Source organism: Lampetra planeri, chromosome 1 (assembly GCF_965212315.1).
Source record: "Lampetra planeri chromosome 1, kcLamPlan1.2.h2, whole genome shotgun sequence".
NCBI classification, from domain to species: Eukaryota; Metazoa; Chordata; class Hyperoartia; order Petromyzontiformes; family Petromyzontidae; genus Lampetra; species Lampetra planeri.
The window spans coordinates 40317340-40340508 of NC_136107.1; the positions used below are offsets into that span (position 1 = coordinate 40317340).

General features: G+C 45.8%; 1 protein-coding gene across 2 annotated transcripts in view; it reads left to right on the forward strand.

The window, feature by feature from the left end:
- Positions 1 to 22854, forward strand: part of LOC144722729 (axin-1-like) — a 34763-nt gene extending 11909 nt beyond the window's left edge. Inside the window, exons 4-11 of one of the 2 annotated variants that reach the window (XM_078601083.1) lie at positions 4662 to 4758; positions 6357 to 6494; positions 9366 to 9952; positions 11074 to 11268; positions 12112 to 12351; positions 12580 to 12681; positions 13485 to 13649; positions 21767 to 22854. In XM_078601083.1, the coding sequence (XP_078457209.1) occupies positions 4662 to 4758; positions 6357 to 6494; positions 9366 to 9952; positions 11074 to 11268; positions 12112 to 12351; positions 12580 to 12681; positions 13485 to 13649; positions 21767 to 21893 (1651 nt within the window). In that variant the 3' untranslated portion in view covers positions 21894 to 22854. The remainder of the gene's footprint in view (positions 1 to 4661; positions 4759 to 6356; positions 6495 to 9365; positions 9953 to 11073; positions 11269 to 12111; positions 12352 to 12579; positions 12682 to 13484; positions 13650 to 21766) is intronic. The other variant, XM_078601092.1, reaches the window with a different exon arrangement.
- Positions 22855 to 23169: the final 315 nt, after the last annotated feature.

Sequence of the window (23169 nt, forward strand, 5' to 3'; positions counted from 1 at the left end):
TGCCCCGATGATGCACACGCGCGTGCATGGAATTCAGCCCTTTGAGGCCACGTGTGTTTTTTTTAGTTTGAAGGCCATATTGCACGCCACTTATCGTTCTGCATAGGCATCAAACGAATTTTAGTTGGCTATGTAAAACTTCTGAGCTGAGATTACGTGACTGGATTGTCGATGGGTTGAAACATTATCTAAACGTGAATTATTAACGTGATTGTTTTTTTTATTTTAATTTGTTTCATAATTGGTAAATGTATGACACACTTTGGAATAGTTTCCTTTTCAGGCTGCTTTAGATGTTACAGATGTCGGACCTTTGAAGTGTGCTCGCTACTTCCCACTGTCATTATCTTATGAAGCGATTTTATAACATCTGACATAAAAGCCAAAGTCTGAAGGGAGTTAAATGGGGCAAACAATGAATGAAAGTGAGGTATCCACACACACACAAACGCGCGCGCAAACATAAATGGCATTTATCTGACGCAGCGTCTGGCTCTAGTTCACGGAGAGGCGCCTCCACCTTCCATTCATGCCCACCGCACGCACGTACAGACGCGGCCGCACGTGAGAAAGATGAGTGACGGTGGCGCGACCGGGGGGGGGGTGGGGGGGTCAGCTGCCTGTAACGGCGGCATTGTTTTTGCGCCGCACCGCGTGCGCACAAAGGGGAGGCAAGAAGAAAGGAAATGGAGACAAGTTGAGGCTTATGACCAGATTTGAAAGAGAAGACAAAGTTACACACGAAGTGCTAGGTGGGAGGTGACAGTTGATCTTTCCTCTCCTGTAGGGCTTGGGCTCAGGTTCTTGGTAAGGGTTGGCGGTCGCCGGGGGAGGTGGGGGGGGATGGGTGGTTGTCGAGGGCCAAATTGGTGGAAGCTGAACAAATGGTGGCACTGAATTGTCTGTCTTTTGGTTTTTTTGACACCTTATCCCCACACTTGTGGGTGTGAAAAAGCCACGAGGACTTTTCAGAAACATTTGTCTCCTCCAGGATGTGAAAACATAAAACAGATAACCAGCAACGTTTAAAACATTACCAATTGCTGGTGTGATGGGTTTTTCTTCATACATACACTCGTATAAAATCTTTCAATAACAAATTTAGCATTGGTATAGAATATTTAGGCCAGGGACTTGTAATAATTGCACGTCTAATGTTTATCAGGGATCGTTAAATCCCAAGATGTACAATAGTGGAATCATTTTGTGTGAATTTACAGTGAATTACAGGGATATCACACGATATGTATTTATCCTGGAGAAATCCGATGAGCTATGAAGCTCTTTCACAGCTATCCAGTATTGCCCGAGTGAACATTGTGCTCGTGAAGCAGTTGGCATAGTCTAGGGTAACGTGCGTGATGTTACAATATTTAATTGAATTCCTGTTGAAGTCGCTAGCACAGTACATAAGTTTGCCTTTTTCCCCCGCTGTTGAGTGTCAGATGAAAAAGTTGCTCTGTTATTGACAGGTGAGTGTAATTTAAGTCCCACCTACATGACCAAAAGAAACCACATTGTCTTGTAAGCCTAAGATGATAAATTGTAAAGATGTTATGGTTAACTTATATGTTTAAAACACATGTAACAGAATCACTTTCAGACGTTTGCTTAGATAACACTTTACACAACATTTCGCCAGGAGTAGTGACAGAGTATGCACCGGCTTGGTCATTGGGTGGCTTTTTGATTGCCATCTGAAAAAAAGGGCAGCTTTAGGCTCGGTTAGCCCTCCGCTGCCACAGGGAGTCCGAAGTGACAGCTGAGAGATAATGGGGCGGTTTTGATCACTGCTGGTGACGCAGGAATGCGAGCGACTGACAAGCCATCGCTGCGTCCTCTCCACAGCCAGGTGGAACTGCTTCAAGCCGTGAAAGCGGCGGATGAGTTGCCATGCCAGCACTGTGCGCGCGTGTATGTGTGTACATCTCTCTCTCTATACCAACGTTAGAGAGGTAGTGTAGCGTGCAGTGCGCTGCACTACGAACCCGGCGACCCGAGTTAGAATCCCGCTCACGACAAATAACAGTTGTGAATATTTGAACTGGTCCTAGGCCCTCCCCGAGGTCGAATTGGCCTCAAATGATGACCTGATGCGGTTTGTAAACATCAACACTGGGGAGACAAAGGCGGCCGGGTCGGCGTGGTGCTGGCCACCCACACCCTCGTCGTGTGCCATGCCGGCCTTCACAAGTGCTACTCGCTAGCAGTACTTGTCCCAACAGTCTGTCAAGGCTACAGGGGGGACCTTTGTCTCACGGTAGCCCCCTGAATGTGTATCGTTCACATTTTCATAACGCCACTCGAGGACAACTGCATGCTGAAACGTAAACTTTAAATTATTTTACCAGCTAAGGCCGACTGCGCTATTATAGCTTGTTTTCAATCGTGGCCGAGCCATCAACAAATTATATCTCAACGAAAGTGGCTTATCATCGTGTCGAAATTTATATCTGCCAAATACTCTAAAACGCATGTTTCTAAGCGTAAATGAGATGCGTTCCTCTGGTACCCTGTGGAAGAACTCTGGGTTCCCTGTAATTATCTGGCAGGTGTTAAAGTCGTTAAAGTGTTTCGACTCGACAAAAAACAATTGTCCAAGCGGTTGCTCTTCCTTTTGGCCGTCACCATGCACACCCAGATTTTAAGCCATCGCTATAAATAAATGTAGGTTCGTTGAGTAAATGTTTTGCAATGCGCAAATACCAGTAATTTTGTCACGTTACGCCTTAGAAACGAACGGTGCATTTACAATTTAGAGATTTTTAAGCGAAGACATTTTTGTAAATTTGTTCCCATTACGATAGATGCTTCGGTGGTATCTTTGGGTCGAGTTGGCATACCCATGTTAAACGTGCATAGAATTATGTGATTGGACTTCAAGCTAAGTAGATATTTGAAATGCAAAGACACATAATGTATGCGTGTATGTTAAACTTTTTTCTCACCGTACGTAGCCAACCTCGCTAATCGTATAAAATTATAAAATTATACGACAGCCCTACTGTTTGTACACCTAACTTGTTTTCCAGCAATAGCAGTATTTAAGTTGATCTGAGATTGCCTCATTTAACATGATATATATTGTCGGTATTTGTATTTAACATCACAAACCCCCGAAGATGTTGTAACAGGGATACTAGACGGCAACAGAAACCTTATTTCCTTCACTTGGCACATAAAAGATCATCACAAAAAGCTGTGGCTTTTGTATCTGGCACTTTGTAGTGGAGAGGCACAGAGGCACAGAGAGAGAGAGAGGGGCCCATGCAATGTGTGTTTAATCTATGGACACCGTAACCCGATCCCTACCCGCGAGAGAGATCCTTCCGGAACTGTGTGTGGAAATAAAGCGCTGGGAGGGTGTGGAATGCGAGAACCCTAAACTGCAAACAACCTGTTTTTTTTTGTGGTGGAAGGTTTTTATGGTGCGCAAGTGAAATCGAGTTGATGATCCCTAAGTCCCAGGGAAGGACGAGGGCTTTCTAATGCATATTTAATGTTATTGCTCAAAACAACTGCAAAAAGGGGCTTTGCAGCTTTGAAAGAAAGTGGGAATGGGGGAGGGGGGGCTGGTGGGGGCGCCTGTTGGTGGAAAGGAGAATATGGGTGTCAGGGTAGGAGGGAGGCCGACGTGGGGTTGGGTTCTTTTTTATCTTCTTTTTTTATATTAAATAAAAGTTTACTGTTGACACAGGAGAGGAGAGGAGATGAATGGGGGAAGCACGGTTCAAAAGAGGGGAGGATGGGGGGGGGTGGGCAGAGGTGGGGGGCCCTCCCCTCCCCGCCCCGAGTTGATTCTCTTTGCATTTGATGTGGGGCAGATCAGAGGTGGTGGGGGGAGGGCGGGTGGCGGCTCTCCCCTTCTTCACAGCTTTGTCCGCCTTCATAAAGGGGTCCGGGGGACAAAGGGGCGGGGGTGGGGGAGCAGTGGGCGGGTGCCGTCCCGGCGGGCGGGCAGCTGTGTGCGGCGGACGCTGACATCTCTCTGAAAGGACAGATGAGCGAGCGAAAAGAGTCGCTGTGCAAAAAAATAGGACCCCCCTTCCTCCTCCTCCTCCTCTTGGCCCTTGGAGAATGGGGGGGGGGGTAGGTTTGGCAAGGGAAATGAGAAACTTATCACTTTGTAGCAACAGGAGTAAACACGTGTTGCCGTGAAGCTGTTTTTTTTAAGCAGAGGGGGGTGGCGAGAATTTAGCCCCAAACTGTGACTTATAAAAGCAATCGATTCAAACAATTGTGAAATGCGCGCACGTACCGGCAAAAATGCACAAACGCTAAAAAGTGTGTCGTTGCGTTTTGCAAACTTATTATCGTTACCGTCGTGTATCATTCACACTTCAATGGGTACAACTGTATATTGCATTACAAAGAGCGCGCATCTGATAGTGTACTGGAACTTTGTACATTTGTTCTGAGAACAAAAAAAAGATGCATTTCAAAGCCTCCCAAGGGCAGAAGCTGCGGATATCGACACAGGATCAGAAGGAGACCAGTAAATAACGGGAAAGGAGTCTTTGTGGGCCCTTTTTGGAGGGTATGAAACTATTGATTCGGTCAGAATCGATAGAAATGTTTAAAGACTTTTGTTATTTCTTTTTTTGTATGAACCTTTCCCTTTTTTGTTGTTTCCCCCCTCCCTTCCATGCATGTGATCACAGCGATGGGATCCCACCATATAGGCTGAGGAGCTGCGCGTCGAGAGATACGCGGCAGTCTGCGAAAGACAGCGGGAGGACGGAGGTGGTCCACATCCCCGTAAGTATTCGTGCACTCGCTGAGTGCAACGTTTTGCTGCATTTTGACGGTGCGCGTAATCACTCGCGAATGTGGCATTCGTTTCACGTTTTGACAAAATGCGTCTGTGCATGCGTGCGTTGAACTTCTTTCGCGCCGTACGTAGTGAAGCGCGCTATATTCGGAGGTGTGCGGGAAAATGTACGACGAGTAATAAAAAAATCTGCAAGGTCTTTTTCCACCGGCGTCACTTGCATGAGTTTCAATCTTGCGGTCGGCTAAATCGTTTTTTACCCTCCTTTTGTGCTTTGATTTGCTTCTTCCAAAGTTTTTAAGCTACGTTTCTGGCTGCGGTTTAATCTTCTTATGGGCAGGATATGGCCTCCTTGGGTCATGGATTATGTGTGCAGCCCTTTGCAGCAAATCTTTTATGCCTTCTTGCTCAAGCCAATCGGCAAAAAGTTGATTCAAAATCCTCAATTATCTTTGATCGTTGGATTGGAATGGAAGCAGATTTGAAAAGAATTTTAATTTTTTTCTTTGTGTCTTCTGCTTTTATTATACGTCTTGCTGTGCATTCCTTCTCCAGCTGTATTTCATCTTACACCATTTTAATAAGCCACATACATCACTGAAGGATACAGCATTTTTCTGAACATAGCAAGAATGGCCACATGGAAACGTGAAAATATGTTTTTGCCCTTTTTGTGACTATCGCCTAAAAAATAACCCAACCAGTATATTTTGCATTAATGAACTCCATCTCACCTATTTGTGGTGATTTACAACCCAAATGTGTTTTTTTGTCATTTTAAAGAATAAGCTTTTGTAACTGCACTTTAAAGTATTGTTGGTCCTCGTAGGCCGTATATAATGGTGCTAAAGGTTTTTAAGGATTTGTGACCTCCGTGGAATAAAATAAATGTTAATGGTTCCACGAAAAAGTCCAGCTGTGCATACCAATGACAAATTTATACATTTTGTTATCAGGAAATAGTTATTATTGTGTTCTTTTTTAGAAGTTCAGTTGTAGTAAACGTAACGTTTGAGTTCATGATAGATATGGGTATGTTCGCTTTCAGCAAACGGTCTTTGGGCTGAGTGTGGTTACAGATCCCTCTGTTCACACCGTGCAGGTGTTTAGAAATTCAAATTTCCCAGTTTAAAATGTCAGTTGGTTTCAAAATAAAAACGTATTCATATTCAGATGTGAAAATATATTTGAATATTGAATGTTTAAGACGGTGACTGCATCGCGCATTTTCAGATGCGCTTCTGCGGCCGTCTGGAACGCTCTTCCGATATTAGGAAGCCACTGGAGCTGTGCACTTTTAAATCGTCTAAGATGAAAACTAATTTTTTTAGGACTGCTTTTCGTGCTTAGTCTGTCGTACTTCCCCCGCACCTCTGATTAGCACGGTCGTCTACGTATGGTGCGAAAGAAGTTCAACATACGCACATGTGCACGCCCATATATACGTAACGCATGCCCTCACAGTTGTGCAGCATTACGCGTGATGGCGTTTCTAACGGCGCACCGTTATTTCTGTCTCTGAACTTCGTGGCTGTTTGCGCGCACGCGATGACCCCGTGTGTCCGGCATCTCTTCTCCGCCATAGAGGACCTCTCGGCTGCCGAAGGACATGGTGGTGGAGCCGGCCAAGTTTGCGTCGGAGCTCATCTCGAGGCTGGAACGGCTGCAGAGGGAGAGGGACGCCCAGGAGGCGTTGGAGGAGCGTCTGCGTCGAGTCCGCGCTGTGAGTTGCTCCGTCTCGCTCCTTGACCGGCGTGGGGAGGCTCCCAGCAAGGCTGTTTCATGGTCACTTTGTGAGATGCCCTTCCGAAAGTTTTAATCGGAGTGCATGAAGACAAATATGGAGGAACGGAATAGGCCGATGTGGATTTGCTGACGTGTCGTCATTATAACAACCAACAGTGATGAACTATCGGACTAATTTAAGCAGAGCAAAAATGGCGTAGAATTTGTTCACTGAAAAAAGAGAAAATATATTTTTTGGAGGGGTACAACTGGAAAACAGCAGAATAGTAATAATGTGTAGGTCATGTATTAAAGGTGGACTGGGATACAGCTGATTCAGTAAGAGATCAGCAGGAGCAGGATGGGAGTGCTTTGCAAAACTGAATTGTATAAAAAAAAAAATCATTCAACATATCATCGTGCCTCAACAATAAAGTTTTCAATAGGTGCCAAGTACCTGCTATGGCATGGAACATTGGATGCTTCAACTAAAAAAATGAAAAAAGCCCTAAAAAGTTAGTAACAAACGTGTAGATGCACATGCTTGGAATTACACTGACCGAGAACAAACACAGACACATTTCATTTAATGAAACAATCAAGTGGGCTTTGGCAGGATTCGTAGGTAGGGATGATTGCTGGTAGATGGGACTGGTGACACAATGACAGCCAAAGAAGAGAATGTGCCCAAAAGTGACCACTGTGATGATCTGCTTGTGCAGCAGGAGCCAGATGACTTGTGGCATGGTAGGACCTGCATGGATGGCATCAGCTTGGAGAGAGTCCTTGTTGATAGAGCAGTAGATAGATCATCACGGCTGATGGTGATGATGTTAACTACCTCGCCTGGTATGCAGCAGGTCGTGGGTTCGATCCAGACCCTGACGCCTGCTGCTGTCTATTTGAAGTCTGCGTCTCTCTTTCTCTCTCTCCCCATGGACGCATGGATTTTTCTCCGGGTCCTCCGGTTGTTCCCTGCATGTTCAGAATCAACACCATGCATTTAGAGTATTTGGCGGCTGTAAATTTCCACGTGATAAGCGACTTTATTGAGCGATCATGTTTGGCCAGGTTGCTTCTGAAAAAGAGCTCTCTAGCTCAGTGGGCCTTAGCTGGTAATAGTTTAGTTTTATACTGAACATGCCTTGTAAGCCATTTATTTTACCCTGATTTAATCAAATCGGTGGGCACAAATTGAGGTTGGTCGTTTGTGGCTCACCAGTTAGGTCACATTGTTCTGTGTAGATGAAAGGGTCTTTGATGTACCTACATTTGAGGTAAGGTCTGTAATCTGAACTCATTGATTTATCAGTGAATTTGAACTTCCGATTGTTGATTCATGCATAGAAATGCAAATGCGTTTCAATTATTTAAGACTATTGTCGGGTTAAGTGTTGAAATAGGAGTTAAATTTGTTGAAAAATGTCAATTTGTTTGACACGGCTTCAACGGTACTTTATTTCAGACATAACATCTGGCATAAATACACGTGTAGGGACAATGTTTTTGCGGTTGTTTTGCCGCACTTCTACGTTTTTGCTGGATATAGCATAAAAGATTCCACCCTCCCCAAACAAAAACCGCATGCTTATTTTTGTTATAATCTGCCGAGAATATACGCCAGTATTATGCACATACGGTATTCATTGCTGAAAGACATAAAACGGTGGTGCCCGCCTCCCCTGTGGCCCCCCACCACTGGCTCAGGGTGGGGGGGGGCTGCGTGCGATAAAGGAGATCTGGTTGGTGGGTCTGTGTGGGCTTGGAGGGGGGGGGGTTTATTGTGGATCTCTTAAAAAAAAACTACACCCCCTCTAATCCGGGCAACTTCCCGGGTGAACTAAGCTGAACTCGTACAGTGGGGAATCATTTTATTATGTTTGCTTACCGTGTCCCTCTCTGATAATTGTTCTTCACATTTTTTTTCATATCTAAAAAAAATTAGGTTGTTGGTTTTGGAGCTGCTAGATGGAACGGGGGGGGGGCTTGGTGTGCCGCGGTCGGTCGCGGGCTCAAGGCAGCACCGTGCTGGAATGTGGAATTGATTATACGCGTGCCGTCGGGGCTGGCGTCTCGGGCGGCGGCGGCGGCGGCGTGGGCTCCCAGCGCCGGCCGTGCAGCTGCGCCGCTCTCGCGTCCCCCGCTGCCGTTAAAGTCTGTGCCTCGGAGCGCTCGGCCGCTCCGTCTCTCACCGCTTGTGAGCTGATGACTGTGGTGCCCGACTGTCTGCTCCCCGTACCCCCGCCCCACTGCCGCCCGACCCCCACCTCCTCCAACGGCGTCCACTCCCCCCCTCCACCCCCCCCCCAAATCCTACCATCACCAACGCCAACACAAACTCCCCCCCCCCCCCCCAAAATTTCAACCAATGCACTCAAATGCACACCAATTGAGTCTAAAGCACCGTGTTGGGGTTTAAGAGTAAGGGAGGCCAATGCTGATGCAGAGCAAAACAACGGATTAAATAGGAGGGGTAAGGAGATTAAGGGTCCCCGTGGCACTGGCCTTTTATTTACAACCCTTTTTTTTCTTTGTCTGCGTTTCCCTGCCCCCCCCCTCTCCCGCCACCATTCCATTCAGCCCCTGTGAGGCTGCTCGGCACCCTGCTGCTACATTGCTTTCATTGTCTTGGGGGGGATGGGGGGGGGCAGCTTTCTTAAACCCCCTCCGTGTGTCCCCTGTTCCCCCCCTCACTACCCCCCCCCTCCCCAGAACACCCTCTCCTTTTATAAAACCCCTCAGATGTCGGTGAACAAAGCGGTCTGTTTATAATTAACGTAGGAAAGGTGACGAGATTCACTTCCACGCTTTTATTAACGGCCGCCCCCCTTCCCTCTCTCTCTTTTTGTGTTCTTTTGAAAAAAACCAGGAGGAGGAAGGCGAAGAAGGTGGCCCCGTCGCCACGGCGACTTGCCAGGCCTCGACGACGCAGGTGGCGGCCGGCTGCGGCGGCGGCCAGATGGCCGCGGTGCCCGTGTCCTTCCTGTCACCCGAGCCGGACGATGATCCCGAGAGCATCCTGGACGAGCACGTGTCGCGCGTCATGAAGACGCCCGGCTGCCAGTCGCCAGGCCACCATCACGGCGGCGGTGGCGGCGCAGGGAGGTCCCGCTCCCCGGACAACCGGCCCCACCCAAGCGCCGCACGGCCACAGGCCGCCCTGGCGGCCACCAAGGGCGAGGCGGGAGCGGCCGCGGCGGGCGGCGCGGCGGCGTCGTCGGCGTCGCAATCGCACCACCACCGCACGGTGTACCACCACCACCATCACCACATCCACCACGCTCACGCCGCGTCGAAGGCGCGCGAGCAGCTGGAGGTGGAGGCGGCGCAGAGGGTGTACGGCGGCGGCAGCGGCGGCGGCGTGAACGGCGCCGCCGAGTCCTTCCCGTACGCGGCGAAGTCGCGCAACGGCGCAGAGAACCTGCCGCCCGGCATCACCAACACGCTCCCGACGAGGTGAACCACAATCAGAATCAGAATATAAATTTATCCTGGAGGAATCTGATGAGCTATAAAGCTCTTTTTCACAGATGTCCGGTAGGGGCAGGTCAGAACGTTACAACAACAAACCATTTGTTGAATAATTGTCCAGACAAGTTTGGGCGCCGTGCTGGTGAGATGTTAACTACCTCACCTGGCACGCAGGAGGTTGTGGGTTCAATCCCGATCCTGACGCCTGCTGTATATTTGGAGTTTGCGTGTCTCTCTCTCCCTGTGGTCGCGTGAATTTTTCTCCGGGTCCTTTGGTTTTTCTCCTCCACATTTAGAATCAACATCACGCGTTTAGAGTATTCGGCTGCTCTAAATGTGCAAGTGATGAGCCACTTGGTTGAGCTATCACTTGTAGCCCAGTCTCTTCTGATAGAGAGCTCGGTGGGCCTTGCCTGGTTAAACAATAATCGTTGAAATAGTAGTTGAAATTTCAACTTTGTTTTTGGATAGTCTCGTTAAAGTTTTTGCATTGTCCGTAGATTGCTCAAAGTTTTTATACGTTTGAAAACATTGTCTCATCTCATCAGGTATGAGAGTTGGATCAGGGGCCATCCATTTAGTACGATCGAGGATGAATAATATTAACGTGTTTAAGCAAACAGATAGTCCACCGCCGGACTATCGAACTCATTTTAAGACCAATGTAGACACATTATTATCGAGGCTTCACCCTCCCCACCCCCCCACCCCGTTTCCTATGCGTACGTAGATTGTCAGTAGACCCCCCCATACGCAAGCGAACGCATTTGGGTTAACCCCCCTCCCCCCTCTATGCGTACGTACTAAATGGATGGCCCCTCACTTGGTAAAGCCCACATTTATTTCAGGTTTATGTCCTTTGCTGGCATAGGATTATAATTTCTTGAAGAGTGCAGTAGACTGTACATTGTATTCAATTCACAATATGCTTTATATCGGAGTGAATGTGTGGCCAGGTTGCTTCTTATAAAGAGCTGTATAGCTCAGTGGGCCTTACCTGGTAAAACATCAAAGAAAATAGCACAACAAATCTAAAGCAATAACCCAGTACATGGATCCATTATTAAAGACACCAATTCCTTCCCCCCCCCCCTCTACCCCGTCAGTAACAAGTCAGGGACTCTGGGCAAGAAATCTTCGAAAGGCGAGAGTGGCAGCAAGGCAGAGGAGGCACCACTGGAGGAGGGACCCATGCGGGTGCTCGAAGAGGTGCCCGATCGCTTCCGTATATGGCAGTGGATGGTGCAGGGGGAGAAAGAGGCGGGCAGACATGCCAAGACCACCACCACCACCACCTCCAGGTGATTTGTCACTCCGTATAAAAAATGGATGTCATTTTACACGTTGACATATCGACCGCTAGTCTGAGTTTTTATTTGGCATTGAAAAATGCGTGGTGGGTAAACCATGACTTCCGTTTATTCTTATTAAAGAGTTTAAAGGTTTTGGTTTTGGCTTGTCAAGGATTGTCGCTGTGTTAGCTCAGAGAGGAAAGAAGGCCGTGGGCTGAACCCTTGTGGTTTGCTTTGAAGTCTTGAAATGCAAAGTCTTAAGGGGGGAAAACACATATTTTTAAACCATGACCTATGCATGCACATGCCCATACACAGCAATGGAGTGTGTAATTCTAAGATTATATAACCATGTAAAAAGATGATTTCATAAATACTGAATTGCTCGTGTTTTTTAATTCGCAAATTGTTTCTTTTGGAAACATTATGTAATGGCTGACCTGTACGCACGCGTCCCATTATTTTTTCTCGAGATGTGGTTCCATTTAGACTCTGTGAATCAAAATTGTTCATATTTTAAACCAAGTAGGTAGATTTATATTCCAGGGGCAAAGTGGGTTTTGGAAAACATACAAACCAACACCACCATGATCCTACACATCCAAGGGTCGGCGACTAAAATAACAGGAAGAGACATTTCTTTTTCCAATTTGGTAAAATAAAGAAAAACAACCCCTCAATATTTGGAGAGCCGCAATGCGCACGTGATGAACGTTATGAAGCCGTCCTTAAAGAGTCGCGCGCGCGGCTCTGGAGCCGGCAGCTTTTGCCCGCCCCCCGCCGTGTGTACATACCAGCGAATCAGATTGACGTAAAACGGTGCCCCCCCCCCGTCCCGTTTCCTCCGCCCAGCAGCGGTCCCTCGTCAAAGAAGGGGAGCGAGGCGACGCCGCGGGCCGCGCACGCGTGGCCCGCTGTGGCCACGGGTCCTCAGAGGGCGCCCGCGGTCGGGACGCAGCCCTCGCAGCCCTTCGTTCAGGACCCGGGCATGCCCCCTCTGCCGGCCCCGAACCCCCTGACGCAGCTGGAGGAGGCGAGGCGAAGGCTGCTGGAGGAGGAGAAGAGGAGCGCTCGCGTGCCCCCCAGGAGCAGGTAGTAGGCGTGTTGCGCCCGCACCCCCTCCACCGCACGCTCATCTTGTTGCCTCGCTCGCTATGAAAAGATTAATGGTGTGAGCGCGGTGATGCCTTAGCCTCGCTCGATGTAAAATGATTAATGGGGAGAGAGAGCAGCGCGCGTGCTCTCTTCTTGCTGCATTGGCAATTTGTGCGTGACTTGTATTTTTTTTTGCCCGCGTCTTATCTGTTTTATATCTCGCAGGCAAACTCAGGAGACGCTACAGAGGAATCGATCTTTTCTACGACAAGCAGGATCTCAGAATCCCAATTCATCACCTTCCACAGACCTAGATGCAGACAGAGAGTAAGTTTTTTTTTTTGGCGCTTTGTGAGACTAATCCGTACTGTACGTACTGTTTGTTTGCAGGTTTGGGTGGTCCGCACGGTAACTTCCCAGTGCAATGAGGCTCATTTAAATATTTTTGCAAAAAGTTTTGGTCGCATGAAGCAAATAGTTGACAGGAGTTGTGTTTGTACTTTATCACCTGAGTTTCTAAAGAGTTGCCAAGTGGTGTTTAGTATATACAGCTTTGTTGGATATCTGGTTAGATACAACAGCCTTACCTGCTAAGCCAAACTTTGAAGTCCTATCGCTCTATCTGGCTGACTGCCTTCAGGGCAAGCTGTAAAGCTTTCATTATTATCCTTTTAACTCTGCGTGCTTCTAAGAGCCTATCCCCCTAACCTGCATTTTGAGGGCAGTAAAAAAAAATCCAGATTAGGTTAATTATGGGGTATGATTAAGCAGGCTTTTTTGTGTCATCCGGGGTGGTGCCGATGTAAAAAGTCTTTCCGCCGTGTGATCTACGGCCTTTAATGATGGCTCGGCAGTCGCCGCTGCCGCCACACTTTGTAGCCTCGGCAAGTATCTGGCCTATCTAGTGCACCGATCACATGTTTGTGTTTTTGAATGTGTAATGTAATGGTGCGTCATGGCAACAAGGCTGCGGGGTCGGTTTGACCAGAAGCTCTGCGGGCTTTCGCCAGTCCTTGCACCTCTTTTTGAAAGAGAATGTAGCGCTCTCGTCGCCCCCCCCGCATTTTTTATTGCGTTGTGTTATGGAAATTCTCACGCTTACAAAATTGTGCTTCCTGCGTTTCTTGCAGGCTCAAAGCTGGCAAGAAGTCTTTGTGCCAAGTGGAGGCCAGCGACAGTGTGGTTGTGGTTTATTACTTCTGCGGTGAAACCATCCCCTACCGCACCTCGGTCCGGGGCCACGTACTCACACTCGGACACTTCAAGGAGCTTCTCACCAAGAAAGGCACCTATAGGTATGGAACAAATTGTGTGTGTGAACTTCTTTCGCATCATACGTAACCAGCCGTGTTCGATGGATCGCCAAAAGCCGCTGCGAAGATGACCGGAGTTTGCGTGATGGTTTATGGTTCGTGTGATGGTTTGAGCAAGGTATTGTGGTTCATCTGTGGCAAGCACTTTGAGTGTAATTAGTGCAACCTCAATGTATTCGTTCAGGAACCGGAAGCCGATGCATCTCAGCTGAACATTAAAAACCAGCTTGCTGCTCACATACAGCTGAAGGCTGTTACTTCCACATTCATTGAATCTTGCAAGATATACTTTTAGAAGTAATCTTTGTTGACGAGCTTATGGCTTCCATTTACACTTGAACTATCATTTTCATTGAATTCTGTACATAAAAATCTTTGAATGTAATTTCTTTGAAGTAGTGATGTTTTGCTATTTTAATCCAAATTTTCCTGGAAAGCTTGCAATGAGGTGGGCTCTTTATTTCTGGAGCACCGCAGAAGATGTTTAAATTATTTCAAGATGAGCAACTTCGGTTTTCTTTAAGACACGTTGTGGCACATAATTGCATATTGTGCTGTGCCAAGAATTCCAGAACCGTTTAAAATGATGTTTGGTTTATTTTGGTTCTTTTTAGATGCATTTCACGAGGAAAGACTGAAATAGGTCTGCTTTATTTATTTATTACCAAAAGTTAAACTTGTTGAAAAGATAAGCCCCGATATCAAGAAAAAAATCACAGCTCTGGATCAAATCCAACTCGAGTGTTATGAACTTGTACTGCGAGGATCACTAGATGGCAATCACTGTTTACACCTATCCACATCCATTGTGGGTCTGGAGTTCGTAAAGCATATTCCCTCTGTAAAGTTGCAGAGTATACATTTACAACAGCCATACGTACCGACTAGCACGTGTGCACATGTATAGTTTACAGCGGTTAACGGAGTGATTAGTTTAATTAGGAATTAACAACGCATCGTCATCAACCACAATCTATCCACTGCTGGATTAAAAGCCTCCCAAAGTTATCGCCCTCTTTGATGACTTAACGGTGCCACAATCCGTATAGCTCCTGCCACGCGGGCTGATTTTATCGTTCCATCTCCATACTTGGCGTGCCATCAGGCACATTGGCGTGTTACTTTTAATTAATTAAATGTAATCTTTCAAAAGCTCTCAACAAACTACTCTTGTGATCCCCGCTTTTACATTTTGATCCTGGTCCACCTTCAATAAGATGTTAACTGCCTGGTATACAGGAGGTCGTGGGTTTGATCCCGACCGTGACGCCTGCTGCATATTTGGAGTTTGCGTGTATCTCTCCCCGTGGATTTTTCTCCAGAATCAACGTCATGCGTTTAGAGTATTTGACTGCTGTACATTTCCACGTGATGCTAAGCCACTTGGTTGAGCTCTCACTTGCGATAGGCAGGTTGCTTCTGAAAGAGAGCTACATAGCTCAGTGAGCCTTACCTGGTAACATGTTTTTTTTAATTGTTTAGTTTATAGTTTAACTGTCTTTGGTACACATGTCCAGATGTGTTTTCCAGCTGTGCACCTTGAGCAGATGTCTGCAGTTGTTTAGCAAACTTGTTGCACTTGAATTTGGTTTAGCTCATTTATTATCTTGAGGCCAACTCTCCAAACCTTCTTCATTAAGTTGGTCAATAATTACCTGTACTCGAATTTCATTGGTTATTTTTAATGCCTGTCTTGAGCAAATATTGAACTGTTGTTAAATTAATGAGTAAAATTCTTTGTATCCCCAATCAATTATTCAGAAAACAAGTTGTAATGCCACTGAGAATAACCTTGCCAGGAGTATCTTCTTATTGGACTCCCAATTTGTATTTTGTAACTTCATGTCCTCTCAGTGTGGCTAACTTTTTAAATCATTTCTAAGTATGTTTTATCAGAGGGTTTGCATTTGTGAGAAGTTGCACTGCTGCATTAATTTCCACCGAGTAGAATGCCTTTCCATACCCTATAAAGGGTCGACATGTTTAGGAGATTCATTTGTCTTTTCCACAACCGGATGTGGAGAATTTCTTCAATGGTAGAAACACCTTTCCTGAAACACAGCTTGCTCATGGTGATGTTTGGCTTCTGCGTGTCCCGTTCTTCTCTTCCCAGTGATCGTATCGAACCGTGTATATGCGTATGATAACAGCCTAATGAACTCGTAATTGTGCAAGTGAGTTGTCACATTTTCCCCAAAATAATGATTGAGGTATCATTCCATAAATATTAAATTAGATTCGGTATTATTTTTTTTCTTTAAACATTGAGTAAATGTGAACCTTATGGCGGTACCCCGGGGTACCATAGCACCCCGGCTCTCGCACAATGTCCGTGATGCAGTCATTTTTAGTCTGTTGATGGCCGGCGATGCGGCAATCGACTCATCTCGACGAGCTGTACACAATGCACTACGGTGCGTACCGCACCATAGTGCAGGGTCTCAGCGCAATCGTCCTCGCTGCGTTTCGACATGGCGGAGTAGCACTGATGTCGGATTGATTGGTACCCCAGTCGCGGCGTTAAGTACACCCCTGGAAAAGATAGTGTCCCAGAAATAAAGTATTTAATTGCCTCGGCCATTTATGTATTATTTGGTATCCTGGGGTACCGCCATAAGGATCATGTGTCCAAAATAAAGTATGCAATCATAAATAATGCTAGAAATAGCACAGCAATCAATAGTGCATTATATTTGGGGAAAGGTTGATAACCAAATGACGAATTGTCTGAAACAGCAGAAGTCATGTTGAGGAAGAGGCGAGATGTAAAATACGTTGAGATGCTAAATAGGAGATTGTACTCTGTAAAAGGGTTGGCAAAGTATTAGAAAATAAATCAGAAAACACAACACGAATGATTGACATCATAGCAAGCAATGGAAGTGCGAAGGCAGCAAAACTGTTGATCGGCAAGTCCCAAAGCAGTATCCGTTGGGGAGAAAGATGGAAGAATAACACAAGGGAATGCCTTGACATCAGTGGAGGAATTGTATGCCGATATCTCGAGCAAAATAAATCCAAAATTCCCAACTCTAAAACAGTTTAGCAATTGAATAGGATGTTGCAGATGTCACACTTGGAGAAGAATGCTCTGCCCTTGACAGTATGAGAGAATGGAAAGCTGCTCGACTAGATGGTATAACCGTGGGACGTTGTAAAAGACATGGGAGCGATTGTTGGAATACTCGCATTGAGATTGTTTTACGGTTGTCGGAGAGCGGGGTAATGTCAGCGGAGTTATCATCTCGCTTCTCCCCCCCTTATCCCAGATCCTGAGCACTCTGCAACCCTTGAAGGGGGGTCAGGGGTTAGAGCTGTATTTGCCCAGCGTGTTTGACCAGGTCCCATGGGGGGTTGGAGGGTTCAGCCATGCTTGCCCTCTCGCGCCTCTTGTGCCACTGCCAGAGGGAGAATACCCCCCCTCCCCCCCCTTGGCCTTTTGAAGTCGTCGGGGCTGGTACCGGCTTGCTGAGTGCTGGCTGGGTGGATGGGGGGGGGGGTGTTGGAGGTAGAAGTGGGTCCCACACGTGACAAAATAATAGTAGCTTGGCAAATATTTTTATTTGCTTTTTTTCAAACCTCAGGCCCAAAGCGACTATAAGTATCCCCACACCGCACACCACCTTGTTTGCCTGGTCTTGGTAAAAGCAAATCTACGATTTGGGCATTTTTCAGATGCGTAGAATTGCACTTGTTCACCTTAAATACATGGACCGCGGACTGCAGAGCTCCCGTGCCTTTATTACGCAACCTTCCAATGTGCGTACAGCCTGCAAACGTTTAGAACAAAAAAAACGCTACGAATTAAACTTGCTCCTCCGATCATACGGTTTTTTGTGTGTGTAGAATGTGATTTATCGCAGCGGGCAAGTCCGTAGCCGTGCCTTGTTTACTGGTTTAATAGCTGGCGACTTTCTGTCTATGCATCAATAGGAAAATGCAATGCAGATGTGAAGCCGGTGGGGCATCAATGTGTATTGTTCGAAAACCTGTTTTACGTCACGGTTGTTTTCATAGAAACAAAAAACAACAACAACAATGATACTAAATAACAAAACCTCCACCGCTTTACATATTTCTATAAAACCCGAATGTTGCTGTGAGAATGTTAATTGTACCCACGACATTCGAACGAATGAAAAATGCAGTTCTGCAATGAAGAGATTATCGGCGGTGCGGGTTTTTTGTTGTTGCTGCTGTTGAAAATGAAAGTGTAATAATTTAATTGAGTTAAGAATGTTGAAGGTTCAATAAGCAAAGATTATTTGGGGCCAGCTTTGGGGTTTGTGTTTTTTTTCCTCCCACCCCCCCCCCTTTCTCTGGAAGCGATCACGGCATATTGCGTTGAATGTTTTTGGGCTCGCATTGAAACATTCCTCGACTTAGCCATTGGACCTCCAGGAGTCTGGTACCACAGATGAAACACGTTTTCGATGCAGCTGTTTGCAATTAGCGAGAGCTGCATGGCTATTTTTTTCCCAATGTCCGCCGTCTCTTTGAAAGCTGGCCCAAAGCTCATCTTGAATCATTCAGGGTGAAATTGAGACAAAAAGAGTGAGACAGTTGTAGGAACTGGAAACAGCTGAAGCAAAGGAGAAACCACACGGCAAACCAAAAAAAAACTACAAAACTCTCAAAGCGTTTGATATTTTCTTTTTTATTCGCCTTTCATTGAATTGGCACCAAGGCAAGTGTTGGCACCCTCTTTGGAGTACGTAGATTTACTCTCAGTGCGTGGGCAAGCTTGGGTACAAGGCTAGTTAAAACGGATGATCTTAGAAAACTGTAGAATGCTCCCTTTGTTAAATTCAATCTTTATTGACGGTCACCAGAAAAAATGTCCTACCAATTTTTTTGTCATTGCAATATTGGAGCCAGATGTCCCTGTGCGCAGTCTCCCTCGTTAGGGCAAGGTTAACCGTTAACTAGCACTAGCAGCGCTGAAGAATGTAAGTGCAGCCTTACGGCATACAATGCGTCTTGCCCTAGTAAGATTTCTCCAGTGTTCCGCCTTGGGTTTTAATTCACGTTAAAGATCCAGTATTGTTAGAAACTATTGAGGAAGTTAAAGGCAAAGTTTAGGTCAATGTATGTACGTTGAGTTTCTATCACACCGCACGTAGCCAACCGTGCTAATCGAAGGTACGGGGGAAGGACAAGCAACACTGAACTCAACAACACGCAGTTCTAAAGAAATTATTTTCAATGTAGAAAGTGGGTTTTCAGTTTAGGAATCTGAGTTGTAACTGATTTCGAGAGAAAATGGAGTGCTGGGAGAAGGAGCTTAGGCGCCAGCTGTATTAAAATACGATGTGTGGATGTTGGAGCGGTTCGTGTAAAATACGCCTTGCTCTGGGGGAAATGTGAGTTATCGTGTTCGAGATATATAACCAAGAAGCATCGTGTTATAAGCAGAATGTCCTTGGTTAAAAGAGCCATGAGGGCTTGGTAAGCCGTGAATTGTTGAGCAGTGATTTGTAACATTTTCACTGCTGCAGAAGCTTTTGGAAGCATTTTGCCAACCGTGATATAATTATCAAGCTACCCTATCAAGCTACCCTATCAAGCTGCTGCCCTATCAAGGCAATTTGCATATTTGCTGTAAAAAATTATGAAAGTTTACCGTTACTTTGTCTTTTTTTTGCATCGTACAGAACCCACTGCTTCCTGTTTAAACATGCTTTAGTATTAAACACGACGAAGGGTGGAAAAAATATTTATATTTAAGAGTTGTCTGTCGAGACATTTTATTTTTCCTTTCTCCAAGCGAGGACCGGTTAACTCTACCCTGCTGCTTGGTGCAAGAGAATTCAGCGGCGGTGGTGGCGGTGGTGGTGGTGGTGGCGGCGCTCACTTGCTCCGTAGCCACTCTGTCATTGGGCAATGTGGCGCCCGGTAAAGAGGAACCATTATTGGCAGTGGCGGGAAGGAATGCAAGGCACGTTAATAAGAGGCTCACGTTGACAGGTGCCTAAGGATCAGAGGACCCCTTTAATATCTGCTTGTTGCACTGTGTGCCTCTCTTCATTCTCGTTTGGCTCATTAGCCGTAGCTGAATGACTCGCAGACTGAAGAAGATCAAGGGCCTGTACATTAACTTGGCTGCTCTCTCTCTTTGGTTTGTTCACTCCTGATGAGGAGTGACCTGTTAGTCCTGACAATGGGTGGGTGTCTGTGTGTAGGTGGGGTGGTGGGGGAGCGGTCGTGCAGCGGTTTAGCGCGCCGTGCCACGAACCCGGCGACCCGTGTTCGAATTCCGCTCAAGGCTGTAACGATTATCTGAACTGGCACCGAGCCTCCCCTAGGTCGACTCGGGCTCAAATGAGTACCTGGTGCGAGGGGAAAATGTCGCCACTTGGGAGACAAAGGCGGCTGGGTGTGGTGCTGGTCACCCACCCCATCATGTGCCGTGCCGGCCTTGATAGGTGCTCGCTCGCACCACTTTCCCCAACAGTCTGTTAAGGCTATACGGGGATCTTTGTCTTTGGGTGCGGTCGTTTATTATCAACTCTGCCTTGTTCGCTCTACACTAATCAGTCCTTGCACACTCGTTGTTTGGAATGGCATGAAGTGTAAAATGTAGATGACCTGGTTTTAGCCATCTAAGCTATAGGAGGTAGTAAGATGTAACATCACACTATTCTAAGCTTCTCCAATTTGCAATTAGTTTCGGCAAACGAATCTCATTTTAAGCTTGAAAAATATTTTTAGTATCAGTTGGCATCAGACTTGTGATTTTTGGCAGTTTCTCAGATCGTCTCTTGTGACGGGGCACATATGTAGTGGTTGGAGTTAAGTTCGCTTTGCGGTGTTTGCACCGATGTGTGTGTGTTGCTCATGATCAGCTACATTGCGCGAATTATTTCTTGTTAATGTCCTTGCAAAAAATCCTCCTCGCATGCCAGTGTAGGCCCAAGGATGGCCAGTTGTAGTTCCCTTTTTTATAGGAACATTTTACATGCTCAGAATACTGTTAAACACGATGCAGATTCTGCCTGTACAGCAACCGCTACCTTTATAACAAGATTGTACTGTTTGCCCGATAAGCTAAATGTCCAAGAAACTTATTTTTTTACCAGAGTCGTTGGGTCAAGAGAGTTCCCATTTCAAGTCATGGGCAAGGATGAATCGCTTCCTTTGCAGCCTCTGTAAGAACTGAACAGGACATTTGTTCACCTCTGGCCGAAGAAATTACTGACTGCCAAATACAGATATGCTGGCATACGTGACATACTTTACTCTGGTAACTTGGCTCGGGCTCTAACACTATTCATTATTGTTTATATTGAACCCCTTAAGGGCCCTGCAGTGCAAGGCTTATTCTGTTTACATTTGTCAAACTTGTTTTCCCTTAATGGTTCTTTTTAAGTTTTTTTCTGTCCCCCTCCTCCTCGCTTATTTTCAGAGCGTTGGCTCGCTATCTAGCACTGTACCCTAACGTCTCAAGCATCGTGTTGGCCTCTGTGGCTCTGATCTTTTACGGTAGACTAAATAAAAGGTTTTAGGTGGGTGAGGGTTTACCAAGTTGGAGTAAAATGTTGAAAACCGCAGACATTCGTGAAGCTGCTGGCAAGTCAAAAATAAAATATCACACAAATTTCCTCCTTGCCAATCTGAAAATGACATTGGGCATGAATTAATATTCTTAAAAACATGTCCTTGGTCATTCTTGCTCATTTATGTATGTTATGTTGAACTTCTCTTGCACTGTATGTAGCCAACCCTGCTAATTGGAGGTGCGGAGGAAGAACAACAACCCAAACACAAAAGCAATACGTTTTCAATTTTCATTTAAAAGTGCATAGCTCCAGTGGCTTCCTATTATAGGAAGGAAGAGCATCTGAAAGCGCGCGATGCAGTGGTCGTCTTTGTTTGATGGCCAGCCAAAATCCGCTGCTGCGAGGATGACCACCGGAGTTTACGTTGATGATTTATGCTCCTTGAGATAAGCGAGGTAGCGTGGTTCATTTGTGACAAGCACTTTGCGTGTAGTAACAAGCGCGACCTTATAGTTTGTATTTGTTCGGTAAACCGAATGTAACGACTGAGTGCGGGTTGAACCCATATTAAGCGGCGCGTGTCTTTTTTGTTGTTTGCAGATACTACTTCAAGAAGGCCAGCGAGGACTTCGACTGTGGCGTTGTCTACGAAGAGGTGCAAGATGACGACGCGATTCTTCCGATATACGAGGAGAAGATCAATGGGAAGGTGGAGCGAATCGAATAGCGATTGGTGACCGCCGTGGACCTCGTACATCCGCAATCGCGGAGGATGCGCAGAGCAGCAAAGCAGTATTGAACTTGAACCCGTCATCACCTTGTGCACTGGCGAGGCTGGAAGAAACGATTCACCTTCATGAACTATTAAGATATTCTCTTGTTGCTGTTGTTATTTTGTACGGCATCTTCTTGTTTTGGATTATCCACTGGCCTGATGTAGCATGTTTTGGGGGAAATAAGGGAACCAATAAGAGACACTATTTGTTTACTAAATTGTGTATTTTGTATTTAAAAGATTATATATTGTAAAAAAAAAAATCGCAGATTTACAGCAGTGCCGGTGGTTCCGGAGTTATTTTGATTAAAAAAATATACCGTGGAGCCTCTACTGCATGAATTTTGATAATTTAGAACGGTTTATTTTTCTACTCATGCGTAGACTTCACTTTATATATCGGTACTGTATTCTATGCTGTATTCTTTATATCCAGTACGTTTCAAAACTCATTGTACCTCAAACCTCAGTATTTTGTGTGCATGCATTCACAGTAAAACTTACTGCTGACTTTAAAATATTTTTTACCAAGAAGGTATTTATATTTATTGTGTATGTACATACAGATGGTACCCTTATGGAGTTGTGTCTAAAGGACCTGCAGATTTTTCCGTTGTGTCTCATGCTGTGATTCAGCGGGTCATTTGAATTCAACATCGGAGTACTTTTTCACATGGTGGTAGGTCAATACCATGCTCTTGTTTTTCCCTTGTTTAATCGAGGGGTTGTAATATATACTGTAGGTTCAACAATGCCACTGCATGTCCTGGCATGATCTGTACTACATTATTGGGTGCAGATGCTCTTTTGTAGCCTTCACTGTACATAATAGATCATTTTAAAGAAGATATTGTATAAACACTTGTCGGTTGAATGTAGCATATCAGAATATTAAAGTATTTTCCAAAGATAATCTTTCGTTTCATTCTTTGTAAAAAAAAAGGGACTTTAATTCAACTGGCTCGTCACTTGACCTTCGCTCTGCTTGCGCGAAGAACGAAAGGTGCCCTCTCGTGGCACGCTTGCGATGCTGACATCTCGTGCGAGTGGAATGCGAGACCAAATACATTATTCCCAAACATTTAATGGCCAAATATTATATACACATTTTCAGTAAAGAAAATCACGAAATACAAAAAATGTGCAAACACAAAGCCCAAATGCACATATTGTGAAATGCATAAAGTGATCAAATGTTTTGTATGATATGAGAATTATAACTTTTGCG